The 26,890-nt window shown below is 36.2% G+C and overlaps 1 protein-coding gene across 1 annotated transcript in view; it reads right to left on the bottom strand.

Annotated features, from left to right (window-relative positions):
* Positions 1-26,890, bottom strand: part of Top3beta (DNA topoisomerase 3-beta) — a 233,460-nt gene that overhangs the window by 117,660 nt on the left and 88,910 nt on the right. The window contains exons 7-8 of the mRNA XM_090414786.1: positions 20,146-20,346; positions 3,616-3,699 (exon numbers count right to left, since the gene is read on the bottom strand). Of these exons, the coding sequence (XP_090270912.1) occupies positions 3,616-3,699; positions 20,146-20,346 (285 nt within the window). The remainder of the gene's footprint in view (positions 1-3,615; positions 3,700-20,145; positions 20,347-26,890) is intronic.

Here is a 26,890-nt window from a genome sequence, read left to right as displayed (position 1 = left end):
TTTGAAGAAAAGAGCAAAGCTAATAATAATGGAAAATACCTGTTGAATTTCTGCTCAGGACATGGACTGGTTATTACTAACATCATGTTCCAACATAAAAATGTCCACAAATTCACATGGAGAGAAGAGACAAGGAATAGGAAAAGTCTCAATGTTATTGTTGATAGTGATGTTTTCTACGTTGGTGCAGGACACCAGAGTGTACAGAGGATTTGAAATTGGAAGTGATCACTATTTAGTCTTGAGCAGGATAAAATTGAATTTCATATTGAAAAGAATGACATGTAAGAAAGTCTTAAAGCGAATAAAAGTTCAGCAGTTCTCAGATGTGAACTGTAGACTAAAATACACAAAGACTATTGAAGAAAAAATGAAAGAGTTTGAGAACAAGAACCAAACCGTGGAGATTCAGTGGCAAACCTTGAAGAAAACCCTGATTGATTCAGCCAGAGGCCTGTGGTGAGGTTGTCTGCAAGAATAGAAAAATTAGAGCTCCATGGTGGACACAGGAAGTTAAAGAGGCAGTGAAGGAAAAGAAGAAAGCATATCAAAAGTTCCTGGCAAATAAGTCAGCTTGTGCTCTTAGATAGAATACAGAGACAAATGTATGAAAGACAAATCTACTAAACACTGTGTAAAACTAGCTAAACAAAAGTCATGGGAGGACTTTGGCAAGAACATAAAAATAAATATCAAGATGGTGCTAAGATATTCTGGAAGTTGTTGAAGAATCTTAGAAATGGAGGAAAGAGTGCTGTAAAAGGAGTTAGAGATGATAAAGGTGACATGAAAACAGGAGAAAAAGATATTCTTGAAGTATGGAGTAATTACATCAAAAAATTGCTAAATGAAACAAGCAGTGATAGCACAGTAGTAAAAAACACTAAACAGCATACAGTGAGGAATACATATCCATATAGAAGTAGAAAAAGACATCAAAGGCTTGATATGTGAAAAGGCAGAAGGAGTAGATGATATTCGATGAGAAATGCTGAAGTATGGTGGTCTTACAGTGGCTGCACTGCATAGTTCAGAAAGCCTAGACACAGGGACAAATTCCTGATGGAGTAGAGCTCTCATAGTACCCATATATAAAAAGGGAAATAAAACTGAATGTGAGAATTACAGAGGTATTTCCCTACTGAGTGTTCCTGGCAAGATCTATGCAAGTATACTTGAGAAACGGTTGGGAAGAATTGTGGAAGTAAAGCTTGGTGAAGAAAAGCTGGATTCAGGCCAAATAGAGGCTGTCAGGATCAGATCTTCACTTTACGACAAATATTGAGAAAGCATGGGAATAAAACAAAGATCTGTATTTCATGTGATTTTCTTTCTCGACTACTTGTATGATAAGTAGCAATACTTGGTCTTTATTTGAGTTGCAAGTCAGCAGTTAGAATTGAAGTACAAAAAGATGGTTTAATGTTAAATCCGGTGTGAGACAAGGATGTACATTATCCCCTCTGTTATTCATTATCTATATGGATCACATTATGAAGGAAAGTGGTATTAAACATGATATCAGAATTGGAGATGTTAATGTCAGCTCTTTGCTTTATGCAGACGATGTTATACTTCTAAATACATCCGCTACAAGTTTGTAAGATTCTCTAACTAAATTGAATAACTATTGTAATAGATATGGTATGAAGGTCAGCAATAAAAAGACAAAGACAATGAAAATAGGTAGAATTGTTGAAAATGTCAACTGTGTTTTGAACAGAGAACCTGTGGAACAAGTAAAACATTTCAGCTATTTAGGCACGATTTTTACTGAAGATGGTAAATTAAATATAGAAATAGACAACAGAATCAGTAAAGCTGGTATGGTGGGAAGTCAATTGAACAAATTCATATGGAATAAGAGAGAAATTAGTCGGAACACTAAATTAGCTGAATATAAGCAGTGTTCAAAGCAATTTTAACTTATGGATCTGAGAGCTGGGTCAGAAGTAAAACACTTGACCAAAGACTAGAGACTGCAGATATGAGAGTCCTGCGAAAGATTATAGGCGTGAACAGATGGCATCAATGGCAATATCATATTAAAAATGAGGATATTAGGAAAGAACTTAACATTGTCGGCATCCAGGAATGCGTTAGCAGAGCTAATCTCAGGTGGTATGGTCACTTAAACAGAATTGGCGAAGAAAGATTAGCAAAACAAGTGTTCTCTGCCAGGTTGGCAGCAAAACGACCCAGGGGAAGACCAAGATATAGGTGGATTGATACAGTACAAAGTGCCTTAGACAATAGAAATGTAAGATCTGATGGAAAATTGTAGATAGGAAGTTAGTAATGATGTAAATTTTTCATGTAGTACTATCATATCCTGTAAACCCCTTGAGGGTACATGTCAGGAATGTAATGATCATGATGATGTCCTCTACGAAGAATTTTTAATAAGCGGTGTAATAAAAAATCCCGCCAGTTGCACGATTTGTGGTGTGATATGGTTTTTGTTGGCAGAAAATAACAGTGCTGCAGAAATTCACTGACATCTGTGTAAGGTTTGCAGGCCTAATATAATGTGCTAACATTATTACATAATGAGTGAGAGTAGGGTTAAGCAATGGTGTCATTTCTTTAAAGAAGGGAGCATCAGTGTTCACAATGAAGAGCACAGTGGCCGGCCAAGAATGGTGACAGACAATTTGATGGAAAGATAAATGAAAATTAGTAAGAATCATTGTTTCATAATTACAGAACTTTCTTTTGAATTTCCAAAAATTTCACACTCAGTCATTCATAAAATTGTGACAGAAAAAGCTAGGGTATAAGAAATTGTGTGCCAGATGGGTTCCAAAAATGTCGAGCGATGCGCAATCAGCACAAACATTTTGGAGCATCACGAAAATAAAAGAGATGAAGTTTTTTTCTCATATCATGACTGGTGACAAAATGTGGATGGATTTCGTACACAAATATTGAGTCAAAACAATAATAAGTGCAGTGTCACTATTCATCATCTCCAAAAGGGAAAAAATTGTGGACACTGTCTTCTGGGACTGAAAAGGGATCTTACTCATTGGTTTTTTTTCAGTGAGGAACTACAATAATGTTGATGCATATTGTGAAATGCAGAAGAAACTCAGACGAGCAATTCAGAACAAAAGACAAGGAATGCTGTCATCACAGATCATGCTTTTGCATGACAATGCAGGAGTAAACCCTGCAGCTCAAACTGTCCAGTAAATTCAGAAGTGTGGGTGGGAATTTTTAACCACATACCCTACAGCCCTCACCCCCAGTAACTACCTCGTTCCTGCATTTGACTCCCATCTCAGGGGTTTGAAGATGATGAGGAACTGAAGAACAGCATGACTTAGTGGTTGAACTCACTGGCGGCAGACTTTTTGACATAGGTATGAAGAAGCTAGTGCCATGATACCAAAAATGACTGGAAGTCAATGACAACTATGTGGAAAAATAAAGTACACATGTCCTGACCCAAACTTACTTTCTGGACATGCCTCATAATAATAATAAAATTTCTCCAAACCTTTTCAGTGTAACTTTTGTTTAATTGTATGGATCAAGTTAAGCATACTTAATCATGATTTTGAATTCTTGAATTTTTAAAAATTTTTATAACCTTTATATAGAAAAACATACCTGGGACGATTTATTCCGTCAGCTAATAACTGCCTTACTTCTCCACCCCAATCTGAGCTACTGGTCTGTTGCTGTAATGTACCTCTAAAAATTTCAAATAAACAAGTTAATGATCAGCTTTACAGTGAATTCAGAATTAACATTTAAAATTGACTAATGACTGAACTGCAGTATATTCTGCTCACATCATCAAATATGAAACTGTGAAACATGTCAGATAAAATGTTATTTTTCCTTGGCTAATTGTTATCACACATCGGTTATTATCAATTTTTATTTTATTTTATTTACAAACAACAAAAGATTATTATGGTTACCAAATCAGCAAGTGGTCTTGGCATACACTGTTTATTAAAAATAAGATACAAAGCATATGGTCAATCAATTCTCTATGTAGTATCTGAAGATTATCTTATATTCTTACTATTTTGAACAACTAAAAACATCTCCCAAAAATACTATGAAGTGCTTGAGAACTCAAATGAGAGTATGGCAATTACTATGAAATATTTTACTCTTTACAGCGACAAACCTAAAAATCTAAAAATATTTTAAGTGACAAAAATTAATATTTTAAAAAATTAATAAATTAAACATTAAAATGAAAACCAAAATAAGTCTGCAGCATTTGAACCCTGACTAAATTTAATAACTGCTGTAATAAATTTGCTATGAAAATTAGCAATAAAAAAACACTGACAGTGAAAATAGGCAAAATAAAAATATCAAATGCATCCTGAATGGAGAACTTAACAAGTTAAATATTTCAGATATTTAGACACAATTTTTAGTGAAAATGGTAAAATAAATATGGAAATATCCAATAAAAGTAGAAAAGCTGGTGTGGTAGGAAGTCAAATGAAGAAATTCATATGTAATCAGGAATAAATTGGTCAAAACACAAACCTAGCTGCATACAAGGCAGTGTTCCGACCAATTTTAACTTGCTGATCTGAGAACTAGATTAGAAATGTGTACACGTCAGGAATTTCATGATAACAATGAAGACTTGTACTGGATTTATTTATAACTTTAACACCTATATAAAGTAAAGAGCTGAGATTAATATCTCTTTTTTAATATCAAGTCTAATGCCGCTTTCCTTCATAATTTGATCCATAATAGATAACAGTGGAGACAGTGTGAACCCTTGTTTTACCTGATTTTACATGAAAGCATCTTGTATCTTGTTCTAACTTATGACTTCCAACTCAAACACAGACTATATATTGCTTGATATAATGTCTCTCTTATTATTTTTTTTTATGTTGCTCCCATCCAAAAAAAGGTTATTTTTCCTTTTTTTGTACTTTTGATTCATTTTTTTTTTATCTGGTCCCAGAAAATCCACTTTGATTTTCCTCCGAGTCTTTTCCTGCCATCCTAACTTGTTTAGCTAATCTTTCTTATCCCATTCTGTTTAAGTGGCCATACCATCTGGGATTAACTCTGCTAATGCATTCCTGAATGTTAACAATGTCAAGTTCTTTCCTAATATTCTTGTTTTTAATATATTGCCACTGATACCATCTGCTAATCTTTCTCAGGACTCTCATATCTGTGGTCTCCAGTTTTTGATCAAGAGTTTTATTTCTAACCCAGCTCTCAGATCCATAGGTTAAAATTGCTTTGAACACTGTCTTGTGTGCAGCTGGTTTAGTGTTTTGACTACACTCTCTCTCTCTCTCTCTTATTCCATATAAATTTATTCAGTCGACTGGCTAATCCTGCTGCTATTTCCAAATTTAATTTGCCATCTTAACTAAAAAGTGTGCCTAAACAGCTGAAATGCTTTACTTGTTCTATAGATTCTCCATTCAGGATGCAGTTGATGTTTTCAATGTTTCTGTCTACTGTCATTGCCTTTGTCTTTTTGGTCTGATATTTTTGTTATTACCATTATTATCTGATAATTCCAGGGAGTCAAGGACTCATCGAGGGAGGCTATAAACACCCAAACCAGCTGTCATACCTTCACTTAAATTCATTCACACTAGATACACTCACATCCCTAAAGGCAAGCAATTCTACACACTCATTGCTCTGTGAGAGAAAAGCTTAGCTCTTATCCCTTTCTTGACTGTGAACAAACTTAACTTCCATGGATGTCCCTGTGTTTGTTCTCTCCCCACCTTACATATAACAAAAAATTTCATCAAATGATATTTTATAACACCCATTCAAAAGTTTACAGACCACTATCACATCACCCCCTCTTTCTTTAACCAGAGTCTGTAATCCACATACTCACAATCTGCCCTCATAATTTCAATCCCACAATCCATACATATAATCTTTGTAACTCTTCTTTACATCCTTTCCACGGCTTCTTTATCTCCCTGAAACCCAGGAGACCAAATCTGCACACAATAATGCAGGTGTGGTCTAATCAAGACTTTATAAAGAGGCAAAATGACTTCCTTATATGTTAAGGTTCACTTCAACACTGCAATCATCCTCTGAGTTGTGTGTTGAAACTTTTGCTATATATGACCTTTGAACATCAAATTCCTATCCACCACGATGCCAAGATCCCTAGCCTAATCAGTTTCTTGTAGTATAACCCCACTTATAATATACTGCTGAAAATCTCATCACACCAAAGTACATAACTTTACACTTACTAACATTAAACTGATAGCCATTTTCGTTTGCCCAAATTTCCAGCCTACTCAAATCATTTTGTAAATGCTGGATATAAGTAGCATCCCTGATTTTTTCATCCAAATTTATTACAGCACTTATTTAATTTGGTCAGTGAATCCTGGACACCTGTCCAGAATTTATTTAGCAATATAACATCATCTGCATAAAGTAAAGAGCTCAGATTGACATCTCCAATTTTGATATCAGGTTTAATACCCCCTTTCCTTCATAATGTGATCCATATAGATGATGAATAATAGTGGAGATAATGTACACCCTTGTTGCACATCAAACTTAAAATCAAATATCTTCCTGTACCTCCTTCAATTCTGATGATTTACAACTCAAATACAGACTATTTATTGCTTGATATAATGTCACATTTACACCAATATAACAGGAGTGTTTTAAACAGCTTTCCTCTTGGCACTTAGTCATATGCCTTTTCCAGATTTACAAAACTTAAATACAGATCCTTGTTCTATTCCCATGATTTCTCAACTATTTGTCTTCAAGTGAAAATCTGATCCTGACAACCTCTACTTGTCCTGAACTCAGCTTGTTCTTCTTCTCTTCCAGAATTGTTCTTAGCTGTTTCACAACAATACTTGCATATACAGGGAGTCCCAAAATTCACACAAGATTTAAATTTAGCGCCATTTGTGCGGTAAAGTGTTGCCAACAACAAAAAAAAGACAGCGTGACAGCTGACAATTCAGGGTTATTAAAAATGGAGCACTACAAGAAAGAACAACGCATTTTCATTGTTGAGCAATATTTTAAAAATAATGAAGGTCTGGCAGCTACAGTTCGCAATTTTCCTACAAAATATGGTCAGAATAGTGATTTAACTTCATCAACTGTGAAAAGATTAATTAAAAAATTCAAGGAAACTGCATGAATTAGTGATCTTATACACTCTGGCTGTCATTCAACAGAAAACATCGAAGCAGTTCGTGAGAGTGTTGCTGAGAGTCCAGGAACATCAATTCGGCACCATGGTCTTGAATTGGGCATTTCGAGAAGCTCTCTACAGCGTATTCTCACGAAAGATTTGCATCTTTATGCTTACAAAGTTCAATTGACTCAAGAACTAAAGCCTACTGACCACACACAGCGAAGAGAGTTTGTTGAATGGATTATGGAACAACAACAAGTGGATGCTTAATTTTCGAACAAAATCATCTTCAGCGATGAGGCTCATTTTCATCTTGATGGCTTTGTTAATAGACAAAATTGTCGCATTTGGGGTTCAGAAAATCCACGAGTGATTGTTGAGAAACAAATGCACCCACAGCATGTGTCACTGTTTGGTGCAGATTTTGGGCTGGAGGCATCATCGGTCCATTCTTCTTCGAAAATGCGGCTGGTAAGGCAATAACAGTTAATGGTGCTCGCTATCGTGACATGATAATCCAGTTTTTTGTGCCTAAATTGCAAGATATGGATGTGGATGACATGTGGTTTCAACAAGACGGTGCCACATGCCATACAGCCCGAGAAACAATTCAATTACTGCATGAGTCATTTCCTGGTCGTGTAATTTCCCGTTTTGGTGATCAGAATTGGCCGCCCAGATCATGTGACTTAACGCCGTTGGACTTTTTTCTTTGGGGTTTTTTGAAGTCTAAGGTGTATGCCAACAAGCCCACGACCACCCACGCCTTGAAGGAGGAAATTGAGTGCTGTATCAACGAAATTCAGCCACATTTATGCAAAACGGTCGTGGAAAATTTCGACAAACGAGTGCGTATGTGCCAGCAAAGCCGTGGAGGCCATTTACTCGATATGCTATTCCATGCATAACCCTATACTGTATACTTTATGAATCAATAAGAAATTACAATTTTTAATTAAAAACCTGTGTTTTCTATCAAAATTACTTCTTGCATGAATTTTGGGACACCCTGTATATATACATAGTGGTTCCAGAACCAAAGGATAAACACTATTTCTGCAGATTACAACCGCAAATTTAGATGAATCAGATTCTGACAATTTGTATAACTGATGATTATGAATAGAAGTGGGTACATATTCAAATTTTCGAGTTGTGCATAAAGGGATGACATGGTGGCATTCAAGAGGATATGAGGCAAAAAGCTGTGCTAAGCAAATTGTGTTTGAAGGAAGCTTATTTCGTTATGGAATAAAGTTGCAAACTTGGATGTCTTGTAATGTCTCAGTGACATCATCTAGATGATTTCCTGTGGGGAAGAATTGTTTGAAAGTGTGAAGAAGGCCACACAATTACTGATACTGCCAGGGAGTTTAGAATCTTAGCGTTGTATCCAGGCTCTGGGCAGTGTTTCAAACCATGTTTTTTTTTCAGACATTTACTAGCATGAACACAGAATTTTGGTTATAATGGTAAAAAATAATCGACGCACCAATAATTGGTCAGCTTGCAAGTCAGCTCCATTCAAGCACAGGTACATGAATATTTTGACAAAGTATGGCAAAGTGTCTGTGACAAATAGGCCTATATGCCAAAAGTCTGTAGTCTGCATCCCTTTATCCACAGCTCATCGTAGAGCACATTTTCGGTGGTGTTGTATGCATAAAAATTGGACATGACACCAATGGACTAATGTATTCTTTACAGATGAAAGTCATTTTAGTCTTTCCTCCAATTCTAGATGACACTTGATCTGCAGTGAAAGTGGTACCACTTACCATTGCAAGAATGTTCTTGGAAAGGATAGATATGGCAATGGCAGCGTCATGCTGGAAAAAAAAGGCACCATGAAGGGTGAACAATATTGCAACAAAGTTCTTCAACATCATGTTCAACTATTCCATGGTGCTGTAGGCAAAGAATTCATTTTTATGGATGACAATGCCACACCACATCATACACAAACAGTGGAGATACTTCTGAAGACCAAGGATATTAATCGAATCTAGTGACCAGCCAACACACTATCTTGATCTCAACCCCACAGAATATGTTTGGGACACAATAGAGAAATGCATTGTTGCTCAAAAATTCGCCTCCAGAAAAAAACAATGTCTTATCCTTGCTATGAAAGAGGAGTGGACCAGTTTGCCTCAAGAATTCCTGAATCACTTGGTGCTAAGCATGGTATGACATTGTGAGAGCTACATCACAGTTCACGGTGGACATATTCCATACTGAAATGTCTCAGTGCATACTTTTCTGTAAGCACTGTACATTAATTCCTTAACAACATCCTTAGGAAATTTGTAACTTTTGCCAAAAACACGTTGCAATTTAATTTGTATGAGATTTATAAAACATTTTTGTGTAATATAATTTATTTGTATCCTGGCAATAAATTTATGTCCACATTTGTCTGTAGTCATAAAATTTTTTTCATATACAGGTAAAAATGTAGTTCTTTTGGACACCAGTGTGTGCATGTGTGTATGTGTGAATTGAAGTTAATTGGGCCACATTGAGAATAGCATAATTTGGTCCAATTAAGCTGCTAGCTCAATTAAGCAAAGTTGTATGTCAAGAGGTTTAAAGTGTATTGTGTCCCAAGCGTGTCCTATGGGGTTGAGATCAGGGTAGTGTGCTGGCCACTCATTTTGATTAACATCCTTGGTCTCCAGAAGTCTCTCTACTGTTTGTGTATGATGTGGTATGGCACTGTCATCCATAAAAATGAATTCTTCGCCTACAGCACCACAGAACAGTCGAACATGACAATGAACAACTTTGCCGCAATATCACTGCAACATTTTAGACATGTGTTTCATTTACTGAATAGCAAAATTACTGACTTATAAACAATTGGCTTTAATTAAATTAAAATATTTGCTATAAAAATAATTTCACTGATATTCATATTAAACAGGCATGCAACTGTTAACAGTTAATAAAGTAGGAATCGATTGTAGCTTTTTTTTTTTTTATCGACTGCAATTAAACAAAAGTGGCACAGCTATCTAGTGCAGATATAGCACTGTGGCTACATGAAACAGTCACAATCCAGTGATAACTTTTCTAGCATCCTGAACAGTCAATTGTTCAAGCTTGGAGGGTCATCCTCATCACTTTCTTGTTCTTCGAATGGTCTCCGATGTTTTGCTACAATTTCCTCCTCAAAACCTTAATTTTTATTATAGTATTGAAGACCGACATCAATGGATGTAAACTCTTCATACTTTCTGATGTAGTTCACATCTAATGGGACATAATTTTCACTGCTTTCAGAACTTTGTTGCAATATCGTTCAGCAGTCATAGTCTCTTTTTCCAGCACTTGTAGTTCAATGTGTTCATTAATCATGACTCCCCACACCATGATCCCCAGTACTGCCTTATCTATCCCTTTCAAGACCATTCTTCAGATGGTAAGCTGTACCACTTTCACATCCCCCAGAACAGGCAAACTGACCCATGAACACATGCATCTAAAGACATAGAACACACTGGGAGGCATAGGGCTAACAAGTCATAGTCCCTTTTTCCAGCACTTGTAGCTCGATGTGTCCATTAATCATAATGCCTCCCCATACCATGATTCCAGCACTGCCTTATCTATCTCTTTCAAAAATATTCTTGAGATGGTAAGCAGTACCACTTTCATGGCAGATCAAGTGTCGCCTGGAATCAGAAGAAAGACTAAAATGACTCATCTGTTAAAGACTACATTAGCCCAATTTTTATGGATACAAGAACACTGAAAACATGCTCTACAATGGACTGTGGATAAAGAGAAGCAGACTACAAGTCTTCAGGCATATAGGCCTACTTATTGCAGACATCTTGCTACAGTTTGTTGAGATAACTGCATATCTGTGCTGGAATGGAGCCAACTTGCAAGCTGACCTACCATGCATCGATTATATTTTACTGTTATAACCAAAATCTGTCTTCATGCTGTGATAGAGTAAGGGCGACCTCAGCAAACGTCTGAAAAAAAAAAAGCATTAGACTGGTTTGAAATGCTGCCAAGAGCATGAATACAATGCTAAGTGAAATTCTAAACTCTTTCTGGCAATATGTGATTGTCTGTGAAAATACTATTAGTGGTGAGCGGTAGATAGCATTGATGTAGTTGTGGTTGGTTGTAGAGTAAATGCCCTCCCTCGATGAGTCTCTGGACTCCTTGGAGGTGTCACATAACAATAATAATAATAATATTATCAGTAATTGTGTGGCCCTCTTCAAGATTTCCAATAATTCTTCCTCACATGAACTCATCTAGATGATGTCATTGAAACAGTAAGAATCCAAGTTTGCAACTTTATTTCTTCACGAAAAGAGCTTCATTCAAACAAAATTCGCCTTTTGCTTTTATCCTGTTGAGTGCTACCACATGATCCCTTTGCCTGCAATTTGAAAATCTGAATGTATACCTGATTTCTACTCAAAATCATGTTATATAAACTGCCCAGCCTCCATAGCTCAATCAGTACCCTTTGATTGGAAAGACCTGGGTTCGATTCCCCAGAACAGGCAAATTGGCCCACGAGCACAAGCATCTACAGAAATAGGACACACTGGGAGGCATAGGGCTAACTACCTTATCCTCGATATGGTAGCGGCTAAATGAACAGAAAATTCTCAACACTGTAAGGTAAAAGAGGAGGGAAGGAATAAGGATATAAACATTCAGAAGGTGATTCTTCTGAACTTGTGGTTGTAATATTCAAAAAGTGTGTTCATCCTTAGGTTTTGGACACCAGTGTATATAAATCCACTCTCCAACCTCGCTAAGAGTGAATTTTTCTGATTGTCCTCAGATGAGAGGACAAATTTCATCCAGGAAAAACATTTCGTGTTTGATCTATATAGAGCAAGCTTATCGATCATATAAAAAAAAGATGAATATACAAAAAATACAAAAATAAATAATAAAAATCTTTTTATTGTATTAGGCCTATTGGACTGTTACAGAGCTATCCTAAGCCCTTTCAAGCCGTACCTGTCCTGAGGATAAGGTGGTAGGCCCTATGCCTCCTGGCATGTCCTATGTCTGTAGATGTGCGTGTTCACAAGGCTGGTTTGCCTGCTTGCAGAAGGAAAAACCCCAGATAAACTGGGGAGAAAAACCCTGCAATCCATGCCCAAGACTGGCTAACTTGGCAATGTCTTAGAAAGCTCCTAAGCTTCTCACGTCAATGATGGGAATTGAACCCAGGACACTCCTTTCCCAGGCATACTGTTGTGAAGCGCATAGCCACTCGGCTAACCGCGCAGGCGGACTAATCATAAAAACAGAAAATATCATGAATCCAACCACAGTACTAATGTACGAAAATACTTTTCATGAGTAAACAAAACAACAACTAGGAAGGAAAAAACTCTTGGCAAAAATCACACTAAGAGATTTAGTTCAAATGAAGAGCTAGAGAATTTATAATCAACAACCTGTAATGTTACATTTATCCTGAGACAAAAATCCAAACAATATTAAAAAAAAAAAAAAAAAAAAAAAAAAAAAAAAAAAAAAAAAGGTATGCATGCTTCACTGATCTAAAAAAAACCTTTCTATGAAATTCAGATATCACCTGAAACTATTAGAAAAAATTCCTGCCACAGAAAAGAATTTGAATTTATTTTTTATCTTTAAAGGTAGCTATGGCAATTATAAAACTAACAGTAATAAACTTCAATGAAATTACAAATACAGTCATACCCCAACTTACGTGGTTTCTTATATGTACGTATTTCCATCCCGCTTCATGCCTCACCACTAGTCGTATCTTTCTGGCACCAGCCACATTCGCCAGTGTTCCACATGCTGTGAACAAGCGCTGATGTGTTTCGCGCGGTCTCCATTCATACACGATTTTTATAGTCTACAAACCTTGCAATTGTTTAATGTTATGTTCTTGATAAAAATTTTATCACAAAAAATAATAATGTCATCTAAAAGAAGCAAGTCCGATTCTTCTACAGCTAGCAAGAAAAGAAAACCAATGATTTTGGAAACAAAACTCAACATTAGTAAGGATTTTGAAGGCGGAATGAAAATTTGTGAGCTAGCAAAGAAGTTCGATCTAGGAATCCACAGTAAGAACAATCATAAAAGAAAGGTTTGCAGATTTTGGAGGACATAGATTCTAACGAGAAACAAATTGTAGCCACAAGGCAAGGAATAAAAAAATCATTAGCTTGCTATGAAGAAATTTTGCATGACAAGAAAAAGAAATTATGCCGTCAGACGAATCTATTAGATTTTATGAAACCATCGGCATCGAAATAACTTTTTTTATGTACGAAAAACTACAATTATGATTATATTTCTTAAAAAATATAGGTGTTTTTGTAAACCTTTGGTCCCAATTGTATGTTTGTATATATAAATTACATGCAAAATTATACCCCGAGTTACGTGAATTCGACTTACACACTTTTTGTTGGTCCCACCTACCGCGTAATTTCAGGGTTTTAGTGTATTGCATATACTGAAAATACCAGCAAATATCATCAGTGTATGGAAACAAAGCAAATCAAAGAACAGGAATACTACCAGGAATGTATAACAATCAGTTTATTGATTAAAAATGTTGCTGCATGCTAGAAATTAACATTAATAAAGAAAATTTAAAACTGTTTTTGATGTTTACATAAGATCAGAATCTTAAGTGGTTACAATTTAAATGCTTAAATGAAATCTTAAATGGTTACAATTCTCATCACATCCAACAGACTCCCACATTCCAACATCTAAGGATTCTTTAACAGATCCCAAGGCAAAAGTTACAAATTTTCTAAGGAAAAAACAGCCTGGTATATAAAGAGAAAGGTGACCAGCAAATTCATGAACAGTACAAGGCAAGAAATGCAAAATCAGATTATGAGTAGAATCTAGCCAAGCAGGCCAAAGGAAATCCCAAAGAGTTCTTTCGTTATGTGGAAAGTAAGAGGAAGAATGACTATGGAAGAGTAACCTTAATGAGTGATGATGATAATGAGGAGACAGAAGCAGATAAAATAGTTGTGTTAATGAGTGACCACTTTGCAAGGGTATATCATCCTAGTGAGGTTACTGCTTTAACCTTTGTAGCATACACTAATGTGGGAAGAGAGGTGGATAAATTGAAGGTTCTCAGGATATTGCAGAATCTCAATGTAAATACAGCTGTGGGATTAGATGGGATATTAGCTAAGCTATAATGCGAGAATCTTCAAGTGAGGCAATGCCTTTGACTAGACTATTTAATTTGAAACTCAGCTCTGGTAGAGTTCCAAGGGAGTGGGAAGAGGGTAAAATAATTCCTTTGCATAAGGGAAGTTCTAAGACTGCAGTAGCAAATTATAGACTAATCGGTATCTCAGGCATGGTGGTAAAAGAACTAGTAAAATTGGTGAAAAAGAGAATTCAAGAACGGGTAGATAAAAATATGATACCATATGAGGATCAACATGACTTTGTGAAGGGTCGGTCATGCCTTAGTAATTTACTAACTTTCTATAATAGAGTAACAGCTGAGTTGGATAAAGGAAATGGCTACACGATAGATTTTGCTGAATTTTGCAAAAGCATTTGGCAGAATACCACACGAAACTCTATAAAGCAAATTAGAACAAATGGGAATGGATATGACACTGGCTAAGTGGATAAGAGGGTAGCTGATATCAAAGAGTGGTATATGGAGAGGAAGAATTGAGGCAAAAAAACAGGTGACTAGTGGTGTGCAGCAAGGCTCAGTGCTGGGACCATTGCTGTTTAATCTGTACATAAATGATATAAGAAATAATCTCAAAGGAAATATTCAGTTGTTTGCTGACAATGCAAAATTAAGTAGAGTAATAGTTAATCAAGGCAATGTGGAGAGATTATAGGACCATTTAAATAGGCTGTCAGTATGGGCAAAAGTTAATGGGTATCAGTTTAAAGTAGAGAAATGTAAAGTTATGCATTTTGGGATAAACAGATTAAGCTGGGTACAGCCTTGATGGCACTGTACTCCAGGAAATAGATGCAGCTAGAAATTTAGGAGTGATGGTAGATAGAGAGTTAAAGTTTAGAGGACATATTGCTAAGGTAGTGCATAAGATTACTTGGGTATTAAAGAACACATTAACAAATAGAGATAAGGAAGCTATTATTCCTCTTTATAAGGCCTTGATATGCCCACATCTGGATTACTGTGCACAAATCTGGTCCCCCTGGGTTTCTTGATGAGGAAGTGGTGGGGAGGATTCAGAGGTGAGTGACCAAGATGGTGAGTGGCCTGTGGAATATTCCCTATGAGGATAGATTGAAGGTGTGTGGATTGCAGAAGTTGGTTGATAGGAGAAAAAGAGAGGATAAACAGATTAATAAACACGTTACTTAAAAGGTTTTATAGGAGAGATGCAGGAAAATGTTGCAGCACTTGGCTAGAGGGACCAGAACAAGAGGTCATCCCTGGAAATTGAATTAAAGTGTGGTTAGTAGGGGTGTGATTACTAGATTTTTTGCTTGGAGAGTTGTAAATGAGTCTGATGGGTTGCCAGAGTCAGTTGGGAGTGCTTTGTCTGTTAATGGGTTCAAGGAGATGTATGATAGATTGTGTGGATAGACTGGGTCTCCCGCAACGAGTCTTCAAACTCCATGGAGGTGCCCTTAGAATAATAACAACTAAACTTCTCATCTGTTACCACTTACAAAACACAAACTGTCACCTCTCTCTTTAGCTGGTGTTTACCAGATTCCTTGTGAATGTAATTTGATGTACTTTGGGCAGACAAGCCCATTCTGTGAAAAAAGAATTAATGAATATCAGGACTACACTGAATTCTTGAAATCTCAAAAGTCTGGTATGCACAGCATAGTACTGACACAAAAAACAGTATCTTGTGAGATGAAGCTCAACTTCTCCACAGAACAGAGAGAAGATGTAAAACTTTTACATCAGCCTAACCTGAACTGGAATGATTCTCTCTCTCCCAAAGGCTTGAGAGATTCTCATCTTATGTAAACATCAAAAAGTTTTTAATATTATTTATTAATATTAATTTCTAGCACGTTGCAACTGTTTTTAATTGGTAACCCAACTGCTTTATGTACCTTGTATTCCTGTTCTTTGATTTGTTTGTTGCTTCCATATACTAATGATGCAGTTATTTTCAGTATGAAATATTTGTACTTTCATTAAAGTTTATTACCGTGGTTATTGTATAATTTTTTTTTTTTTTATTATAATAAGACATGGGGTGTCAGGCACATATTCAGAGCAATGACATTTGAAAGTAGTGGCTCATATCTCAAAGAGACATCATGATATTCACTGGACATCTGGTGCCGCAAGGTCACTGTTGCTCAGTGATGTGCCACACCAGTCCTCACCAGGTGATACTGTTGTATTCATTTCTGGAGGTTTCAACTCGCTGAGGATCGGTCACTCCAGACACACCATCCATTCATCTCAATGATGGTCTACCCCTTCCTGTTTTTCAAGGAACTTCTTCCTGTTTTTTCAAGTCCTCCTTCCATCCTTTGCATCAAAGTATTTCAACTTTCTTCTGTCAATCCTTTCTAGCACCTAGCTGTTTGTCCACATTTTAGTATATGTTATTCTCAACAGCCTTCTATAACACCACATCTTAAATGCAGCTATCCATTTGCTATCAGACTTCTTTAGGGTCCAAGTCTCACATATGTCACTGTCGGAAAAAGAACTACATCCAGACTCCTTAACTTTGTTCCTGTGGAGATAGATCCATCCTTCCAGATTTTAGACAAATCTCCGATTGTTTTAGCCATTCCTTATCTTCTTCTGACATCTTCTGAACAGAAATTCTTCACAATAATGGATCCCAGGTACTCGAACTTGCTGACTTCCTTGATTCTTTCTCCATTAAGGTACTGTATCATCAGCATACCTCAGATTACTGATCAACCTACCATCTATCCTAATTCCTGTCTTAAGATCATCTAATGCTACACACATACCACCCTCAGCATAGATACTAAACAGTCGTTCTTGCCCGACTCCCTTTCCAATATTAAACAAATCAGTTAATCCAACACCTGTTCTTACTGTGGCTTCTTGCTCATTGTATGAGTTAGTTATCAACCTGATAAAATGTTGAGGGGAAACAAATTATTTTCATTACTTCCCAGAGTTTCAAATTCTAAACACAGTCAAAAGCTTTGGAGTAGTCTATGAAATCTATTACCATAGAGAGTCTAAATTCTTTATATTTTTTAATGATCTGTCTAAGTCAAAGTATCTCATCTCTGGTACCTTTACCTTTCCTAAAACCTGCTTGTTCCTCAGGCATCTCTGGCCTCATCTCATTTAGAATAATCTTTAATAAAATCAATCTCACTTGTGTGAAAGATCAATAGTTCTATAGTTCTTGCAACACTTCATATTTCTTTCTTGTGTTGTGATATGAAAACCGACTTCTTCAAGTCTCTAGGCCATGATCCTGTCTCCCATATTCTTGTAATCAATCTATGAAACATTCTTATCCCTCCATCCCCTGTGGCCTCAATTAACTCTGCTAGGATTCCAAATGAACCTAGGGTCTTATTGTTGTTAAGCTGTTTTAACTACTCTTTCAATCTCATGCCTAAGTGGAGGTAGTTGCAAATTGAAATGTTACTGGGTGAGAGGGTTCCCCAAATTTTCCTAATCCTATCTGCTGTACAGTTCCTCACAGTATTCTTTTCATTTATTTTTGATTTCCCGTTCTTCTGTTAGTACTTCCATTCCTGTCTTTGATGACATTTAGGCTTTAGACCATGAACTAAACAAGGCATCCTTTTATAACTGTGCCTCTTCATCTGGAACAATACCTCTTCACATTTATTCAGCATAAAAATTTTTCCTTGTCCTGCCTCATGGTTCTTCTGACAAAGAACCATGTAATCTGTTACATTCTTCAGTTTCTATGTCTCTTTGTTTCTCCAACTGCCTCCGTTCAATTAGATCCCATAATCCATGGGTCTCATGGTCTTCTAATTGGGCTTAGATACTTCTTTACTGTATCCTGCATTATAACCCTGACTCCTTCCCAGACAAGTAAGTTCTCCTCACTTGTCTCAGAGAGACATGACAGCATAAATTATCCATCTCAGTTAAGTCAAGTAAGTCAGCTAAGTCAACCCTTTTCTCTTCTTTCTTAATTAATGGTTTTTATTTTAGTGCTTAGTCTTAGTGCCGTAAGCCACTGCTAGTCATCAAATAATATGTTACACAAGTGATAGTTATTACTAGTAGAACATAAAGATGAATTACAAAATTTAATGTTTAACTGCTTGTACCAAATATTTATACAACATGAAAATATTAAAATGGGTGGCAACAATCTTTCTAAAACCAGAAAGGATGCAAATTAGAAGTGATCTAATCACACTTCAGTATAATACTTGGATGGCTGGAACATCGAAAAAGAAGCAAGACAATAAGTAATAAAATTAATAAAAACATTAGTCTGTTTATATTATCTCATATCAAGAAACACAAATATACTTACTGAAACTAAAGTTCAAAATATGTAACTTGCTTATCAGATCAATTAGGACAAACTCAGTGGAAACAATACCTAATATTATGTGTGTTCAGGCTTAAGTGCTGTGAAGAATTCATGTTAGAGGTTTAATGGAATATTAACAGCACTGAGAAAGGATTAAAACTAATTTTAATACTTCCAATATTTTGTCTCCGTCACAGAGACATCTTTGGGGGATTACAAAAACTTTTTGTAACAACACATGCACAAATACAATACAGAGTGAAACTCAAGTCCTATTTGCAGGTGACCTGGGATGTAAAGAGAGATCTCTGATAATTAAAGTTTCCCAAATTTTGGGAAGTTTAATGCAACCGTATTTGTTTAAATTAGGTTGATTCCTAAGTGCAGATGCAGATTCAAAGAATAGTCTTTCTTTTTTGAATTTACTATGGTGGAGCATGGTAGTTTTTTCCAGGAGATCATGTGGGACGTATCCAAAACATGGTCTGCAAGGCCAGATTGACCATAATCGTGTGTGCAGATGTAATAACTGTGTTCTTCTAACTGGATGGATGCTGACCTGCCTGTTTGTCCAAAGTAGGCAAGTTTACAGGAACAAGGTACTCTATATACACCAGGCACTGAAAGAGGAGGGAGCTGGTCTTTAATGGAGCGGATAAGGGTAGCAAGTTTACGGTGGGGCTTAAAAGCTGTATGGAGGTTGTACTTTTTTAATGTTCTGGCTATTTTTTCTGAAGTACCACGGATGTAAGGAATGATGATCCTAGATAGGACTTTAGTTTCACTCTGTATTGTATTTGTGTGTGTGTTGTTACAAAAAGTTTTTGTAATCCCCGAAGATGTCTCTGTGACGGAGATGAAATATTGGAAGTATTAAAATTAGTTTTAATCCTTTCTCAGTGCTGTTAATCCATTAAACCTCTAACATGAATACCTAATATTATAGCATTACAGATAATGCAGACATGTCAGATGGAAAAACAGATGCCTACACCTGACTAGATAGTCAAGTTTTACTATAACAAACTTGTAGGGACTGAGGAAATAACATCTTGAACTATATTTGCTTAGTGTGAAATTTCTTCATAACATTAACGATGCTAGTATATAATACATTCATTCATCTTATTAACTCTTCATTAAATTGTGAGATGAAAGTGAAATAAAGAATAAAGGCAATTGGAAGAAATGCGATATAATATAAATAAAAGATGGGCTGAAAAAAGAAAAGAATAGAAGAAGCATATTGAAAGAACAAAACATAATAGAAGTAATGTATATATGTATCATACACGAATGTACAGATGCACACAACGCATATGTATTAACATATATATATATATATATATATATAAAGAAGGGGAAAAAAACAACTAATATCTATAGGTCTATTGACTCATGATATTTTATTTTATAATTTACATTTTATATTATGCAATTTACAATACATAAATCAGTAAATACTAATCAAGAAATAATAAATTATCTTACATAAGATCAAAATTTTCTGGGTAGTGAGTAGTCTCTGTTCGAGGATAGCTAATATATCCCTGAGTATAGAGTGTTTCTGCTATCTGCATAGCATTATGAGGTCCCATTCCTAATCCTGAACTTGCAATTCTCATTAATTCTACAGTATTCAGTGCTAGTGGACGTGAACGAGACTTTTCTTTCTGAGATACTCCTGTTACCCTTAAAAGAGTCAAAATCATAATTTTGAGAAAGAATGTATTAACTCATGCATATATTGATTTGCAACAAAATAAAGAAATTTGCATTTTATATATTCAAACAAATCCTTAAAAAAAGAATAAAAAACTTGTTTCAGAGAGAGAGAGAGAGAAAATAAAATTTTTCCTTGTATATATAAACCATATCTTACACAAAATTACATTTAGTTAATTCTGATTTCTAAATTTCTTTCCCACTAATAAATTATTTCCACTCAGATGCAGACAAAATATCCATTTAAACTGGAGGAAGTGGAGGGGTATTACACTCAGTTCTTAATAATTTGTGGCTGCTTAATAATAACATCCCTAATATACAAAAAACTAAATTATCTGTCAAAAGTAAAAACCTAAGTAATAATAAAAATACAGACAAATTGGCCATGAGAGAACACACAACTTACAAACAAAAATACTATTGTTGTCGTTGGTGGTGGTGGTGGTGGAACCCGTTGATGGTAGTAGTATTGCTGTGAATAGTTGGATAATTAAGTAGGAGTAGAGTAGAGTAGAATGCAGGGTAAGTAGTGCATGGGAGATAGTTAAGGGTCATCTAGAGGAAGCAATATTAAATTATATACCTAAGGCAGTGTTTCTTAATGTGGGGCATATGCCCCACAGGAGGGCAATTTGAATATTTTGGGAGGGGGGGGCAATTAGAAAATATATTGCATTTGTCACCTCATATACTGATATACTCAACTATCAACTATCAGCATTGAGGTGGGGCATCAAAATCTTTGAGGCGTTGAGGTGGGGCATGATCCAAAAAACACTGACCAGGTAAGGAGGGTTGATCAGGTAGGAGTTAGATGGATGAGTAATATCATTAAGCGTGAGCTGCAGAAGAAGAAAATGCTGTGGAGGATATATCAGAAGAAAGGTGATCAGCAAACTCTTGAATAGTACAAGACTCAGGCAAGAAAGGTGACCAGCATGGCATGGAAGGCAAAATCAGATTATGAGAAGAATCTAACTGAACAGGCCAAAAGAGATCCCAAAGAGTTTTTTCATTATGTAGCAAGTAAGAGGAAGAATGACTATGGAAGATTAACCTTAATGAGTGGTGATAGTGACAGAAGCAGATAAAATAGTTGAGTTACTGAGCAACCACTTTGGCAACGGTATATCATCCAAGTAAGATTACTGCTTTAACATATGTGGACACTAATCTGGGAACAAAATTGGAGGTTCTTAGGATATTGAAGAATCTTGATGTAAATAAAACTGTGGGATTAGATGGGATATCAGCTAAGAATGTGCAAGGGAACTGGCATCACTAAGATCTTTAATTTAAGTCTCAGCTCTGGTAGAGTTCCGAGGGAGTGGAAAGAGAGCAAAGTAATTCCCTTGCATAAGGGAGGTTTCTAAGACTACAGAAGTAAATTATAGATCAATCAGTATCTCAGGTGTGGTGGTAAAAGTATTGGAAAAATTTCTCAAAAAGAGAATGGGTGAATAAAAATATGATACTGTATGATGGGCAACAAGGCTTTGTGAAGGATAAGCCATGCCTTAGTAATTTACTAACTTTTTATAATAGAGTAACAGCCGAGTTGGAAAATGGAAATGGCTACACAATGATTCTAGATTTTGCAAAGGCATGTGACAGAATATCACATGGAACTCTGTCATGCAATTTACAACAAATAAGGATGGATATGATACTGATTAATAATGGGTAAGAGGAGGGTTGCTGGGCAGATATCAAAAGTGGTATGAGGATGGTCTGAAAAGTTCTGGGCCTAACAATGAAAAAACGAATTTATAATTTCAAAATTATTTTTATTTTTCAACATAATCTCCCTTAAGACTATTACATTTATTCCAGAGATGATCCAGTGCCATTATCGTGTCCCTGTAGTGGTTCTCAGCAAGATCTGCAGAATACTCCTCTACAGCTGCAATCACCTTTTGATTCGAAGAAAAATGCTGACCAGCAAGGAAGAGTTTAGTTTTGGAAATACGAGGGTTGTTTGAAAAGTTTGGTAAAAAAATAAGTTAAATGCATTTTTTTGGAAAAAAAAATCACCTTTATTTCTCAACATAGTCTCCATCGAGGTCTACACATTTAGTCCAGCGAGTTTCCAATTGTTTCATCCCATCTAAAAAGTAGGATTTGTCAAATTGGGCAAAATAGTCATTGACAGCCTTGATGACATCCTCGTTCAAAGAAAATTTTTTTCCCACCAAGCCAAGTTTTTAAATTTGGGAACAAGAAGAAGTCACGTGGGCCCAACTCTGGAGAATATGGTGGATGTGGAACCAATTCAAATCTCAATTTGAATAATTTTGCCATTGCGATGGCCAATGTGTGGGACGGTGCATTGTTTTGATGAAAGAGCACTTTTTTGTGCATCAATCTAGGGCGTTTTTTCCTTCATTTCTTCTTTTAAACGGTCCAACAATAACACATAATAAACTTCTGTTATTGTCTTACCCTTTTCAAAGTAGTCTATCAATAATTCCTTGGGAATCCCAAAAAACAGTGGCCTTCACCTTCCCAGCTGAAAAAACAGTCTTCGCTTTTTTCGGTGCACTTTCACTGGGCACTGTCCACTGTTTTGACTGCTGCTTGAACTTAAGTGTGTAGTGGTGGATCCAAGTTTTGCCTACAGTCATGAATCGATGCAAAAAATCCTGCAAATTGCAATTAAACATGCCAAACACTGCATTGAAATGTCTTTTCGCATGCGTTTTTGATGCGACAGTCAACAATCGTGGCACCCATCGTGCACACAGCTTTTTCATTTGCGATTTTTCATTGCAAATGAAATTGATATTATAATAGATGCCTACAATCTCAGCAATCTCATACACTTTCACTCGGCGGTCTTCCATAACGATATCATGGATTTTGTCGATTATTTCCTTTGTAGTGACCCCAGTCACTACAAAGGAAATAATCGAATCAGCATCTGGAGCATGCTTCATCTTCGATGGACTTACGACCACGTTTAAACTCACTTATCCAAAAATAAAGTCTTTACTGCTGGTGCAGAGTCCCCATGAACTGCATTTAACTCGGTTTTGATCGATCTACGTGGCAGTCCACTTCTTCAAATAAAAGTGTTTTATCACTGCATGAAACTTGTTTTTCTACATTTTTATGAAAAATGTGAACACAGTCATTTTAAATGTTTGCCAAACGAGAACTACATGTCAAGCATGGATAAAATTTTGGCAAGGTTCGTGAAAAAGATGATATGTGCCAACACTGGTATGAATGAACGAATTATGTCGCTGTCTATGGAAATTTACCAAACTTTTCAAACAACCCTCGTAGTTTTGGGAAACATCCACCCTATTCCCCAAATCTCAGGAATAGTCTTTGTTCCGACAATTCATGGCGCAGATCCCTTAATTTTCCCATTGCCAAAACATCTTTGTGGGCAGGTGCATTGTCATGATGAAAGATTATTTTTTTTCTTCTGCAAACAACCGGTCTTTTCTCGCGAATTTTGTCATCTTCGTCTAGTCTGGTTAAAAGATGGGAATAATATACCCCGGTTATTGCTTTACCCTTTTCAAGATAATTAATATACAAAATGCCTTTAGCATCCCAAAACACCAAAGTCATGGCCTTTCCTGTCCACTGTTTGGACTCTGGTGTGTAATGGTGAATCCAAGTCGCATCCATAGTAATAAACTGACACAAAATCAGTTTCATTTTTGTTCAAATGCTCCAAGCACTGTTCAGAGATTTTCACGTGGGTGCATTTTTGATATGCTGTGAGCAAGCGTGGCACCCATCTTGCACAAAGCTTTTTCATTTGCAATTCTTCATACAAAATATATCCTTCGTGTTCTTTTGAAATGCCTATAGTATCAGCAATTTCATGCACTTTCACTTGCCGGTTATCCAATACCATATCGTGCACTTGATCAATGATTTCTGGCGTTGTTACACTTTTTGGACATCCTTCACGTGGATCATCTTCAAGGCTGGTACGGCCACATTTAAACTCAGCAGCTCATTTCTTAATTGTCGAAAATGAAGAAGAGTGACCCTAAACATTTATGAACTTCAAATGAATTTCTTTTGGCATGAAACCATCTTTTACAAAGAATTTTATAACCGCACAATACTCAATTTTATCCATTTCAAAGGATACAGACAACACTTTTGCTTCAGACAGCTGTATAAAACAAACTACTTGATAGAATGACTTGCAATTTCACATGGATGCTTATGACAGATGTACCAACTTAGAAAAAAAAAAAAAACGTGTAGATAGTGTTGCCATCTATGGTCGAGGCTGAGAACTTTTCAGACCACCCTTGTATGCGAAGGTGCAGAATCAAGGCGAAACAGGTGACGAGTTTTGTGCAATGAGGTTCAGAGCTGAGACCACTGGTGTTTAATTTGTGCATAAACAATTAGGAAATAACTTGAAAGGAAATATTCAGTTGTTTGCTGATGATGCAAAATTAGGTAAAGTAATAGTTAATAAAGGCAATGTGGAGAGCTTGCAGGAGAATTTAAGTAGGCAGTCAGTATGGGCAAAAGATAATGGGTATCAGTTTAATGTGGAGAAATGTAAAGTCATGCATTTTGGAATAAACAGATTACAAGCTGTGTTCCACATTGATGGAACTGTATTCCATAAAACAGATGAAGCTAGAGATTTAGGGATGGTGATATACAGGGTGTAGAGGACATATTGCTAAGTTAACCCATAAGCTTACTTGGCTACTGAAAAACACATTAACAAGTAGAGATAAAGTTGTTATTCCTTGAAGGATCCACACCTGGATTACTGTGCTCAAGTCTGGTCTTTTGGGTTTCTTGGGGATGAGGAAGCAGTGGAGAAGATTCAGAAGTGAGTAACCAATACAGTGATTAGTCTGTGGAATGTTCCCTATGAAGGCAGATTGAGGGTGTGTGAATTGCAGAAGTTGGTTGATAGAAGAAAAGAATGGATAGATATGATAGAAACATTTAAGTTGCTTAAAAGGTTTTATAGGATAGATGCAGGAGAAAATGTTTCAACACTTGGCTAGAGAGGGCAGAATAAGAGGTTATCCTAGGAAGATGAATAAAGGTGAGGTTAGCAGAGGTGTGAGGACTAGATTTTTTGACTGGAGAGCTGAAAATGAGTGGAATCGGTTGCTAGAGTCAGTTGCGAGTACTTTGTCTATTAATGGGTTCAAGGAGAGATATGATAAATTGTGTGATAGTTTGGATCTCCTGTGATGAGTCCTTGAAAGAGTCATGTAATAATACATTAATAACCAATGTCCAACGTAAAGCAGAGAAAATGCTTAGTGTTATTAGACATACTCAGCATCCATGCCACATCCACAGCACTTTGCAGATGTCATTTATAGTTCATCTTTAATTTCTAATCTACTAATTTGCAAACTGTGAATCCTTCTTTTTTCAGGATTACATGAATCAAAAAGATGTTTCATAAGCTGAAGGCGAGTTCTACATCATTTAAAAGCAAGTCCTTGATAAAATAAAAGATTCGTGTATAACAATAATTAATCTGTATATTAGTGACAACAATTGCATGTGTTACTGTTCATCAAGATCACATACTCATTTTCATACTTTTTCTCTGGTTGAAATGCTTTATGAAACATCCATGTGACTGACTTTTTACCAAGAGAGATTTTTGCACTACATTGGCATGGAAATCAGTTCAGACATCCTTGAACTATCTTTTAATATATGAAATGAGATGCAAGGCATCTTAGTCTGCTGCCACACATTATGTTTTTCTCTCACTGTGTGACAGAATTTGTTATCTGAGAGAGGCTATAAATCATCCAAACCATCTGTCATACCTTATCCAGGTTATGCAATAGCTCTTCAACCTCATTTTCATGCACTTTTAACTCTTCATCCAGCATAGCAGTAGCACTGTGCACCATGTGACATACAACTGGTTGATATATCTTAGCAAAGTGAGATACTCATTACGAGGGTGGTCTGAAGAGTTCTCGATCATAGATGGCAACACTATTCGCAACATTTTTTTTTTTCTAAGTTGGTACATCTGTCATAAGCATCCATGTGAAATTGCAAGTCATTCTATCGAGTAGTTTGCTTTATACAGCTGTCTGAAGCAAAAGTGTTGTCTGTATCCCTCGAAATGGATAAAACTGAGAATCGTGCACTTATAAAATTCTTTGTGAAAGAAGTTTAACTGCAAAAGAAATTCATTCGAAGTTAATAAAAGTTTATAGCCACTCTTCTCATTCATTTCCGACAATTAAGAAATGGGCTGCCAAGTTTAAACTGAGTTCAAGGCTGCCGTACCAGCCTTGAAGATGATCCACATGAAGGATGTCCAAAAAGTGTAAGAACACCAGAAATCAGTGATCAAGTGAACGATATGGTACTGGATGACTGCGAGTCAAAGTGCGTGAAATTGCTGAGACTATAGGTATTTTAAAAGAACATGTAGGATATATTTTGCATGAAGAATTGCAAATGAAAAAGCTTTGGCAAGAGATGGGTGCCGTGCTTATTCATAGCAGATCAAAAACATACTCGC

The sequence above is a fragment of the Typopeltis vanoorti genome, chromosome 25 (assembly GCF_054136105.1).
Source record: "Typopeltis vanoorti isolate ZY-2024b chromosome 25, IOZ_Tvanoo_1.0, whole genome shotgun sequence".
Classification (NCBI taxonomy): domain Eukaryota; kingdom Metazoa; phylum Arthropoda; class Arachnida; order Uropygi; family Thelyphonidae; genus Typopeltis; species Typopeltis vanoorti.
This window is presented reverse-complemented; position numbering and strand designations above follow the sequence as displayed.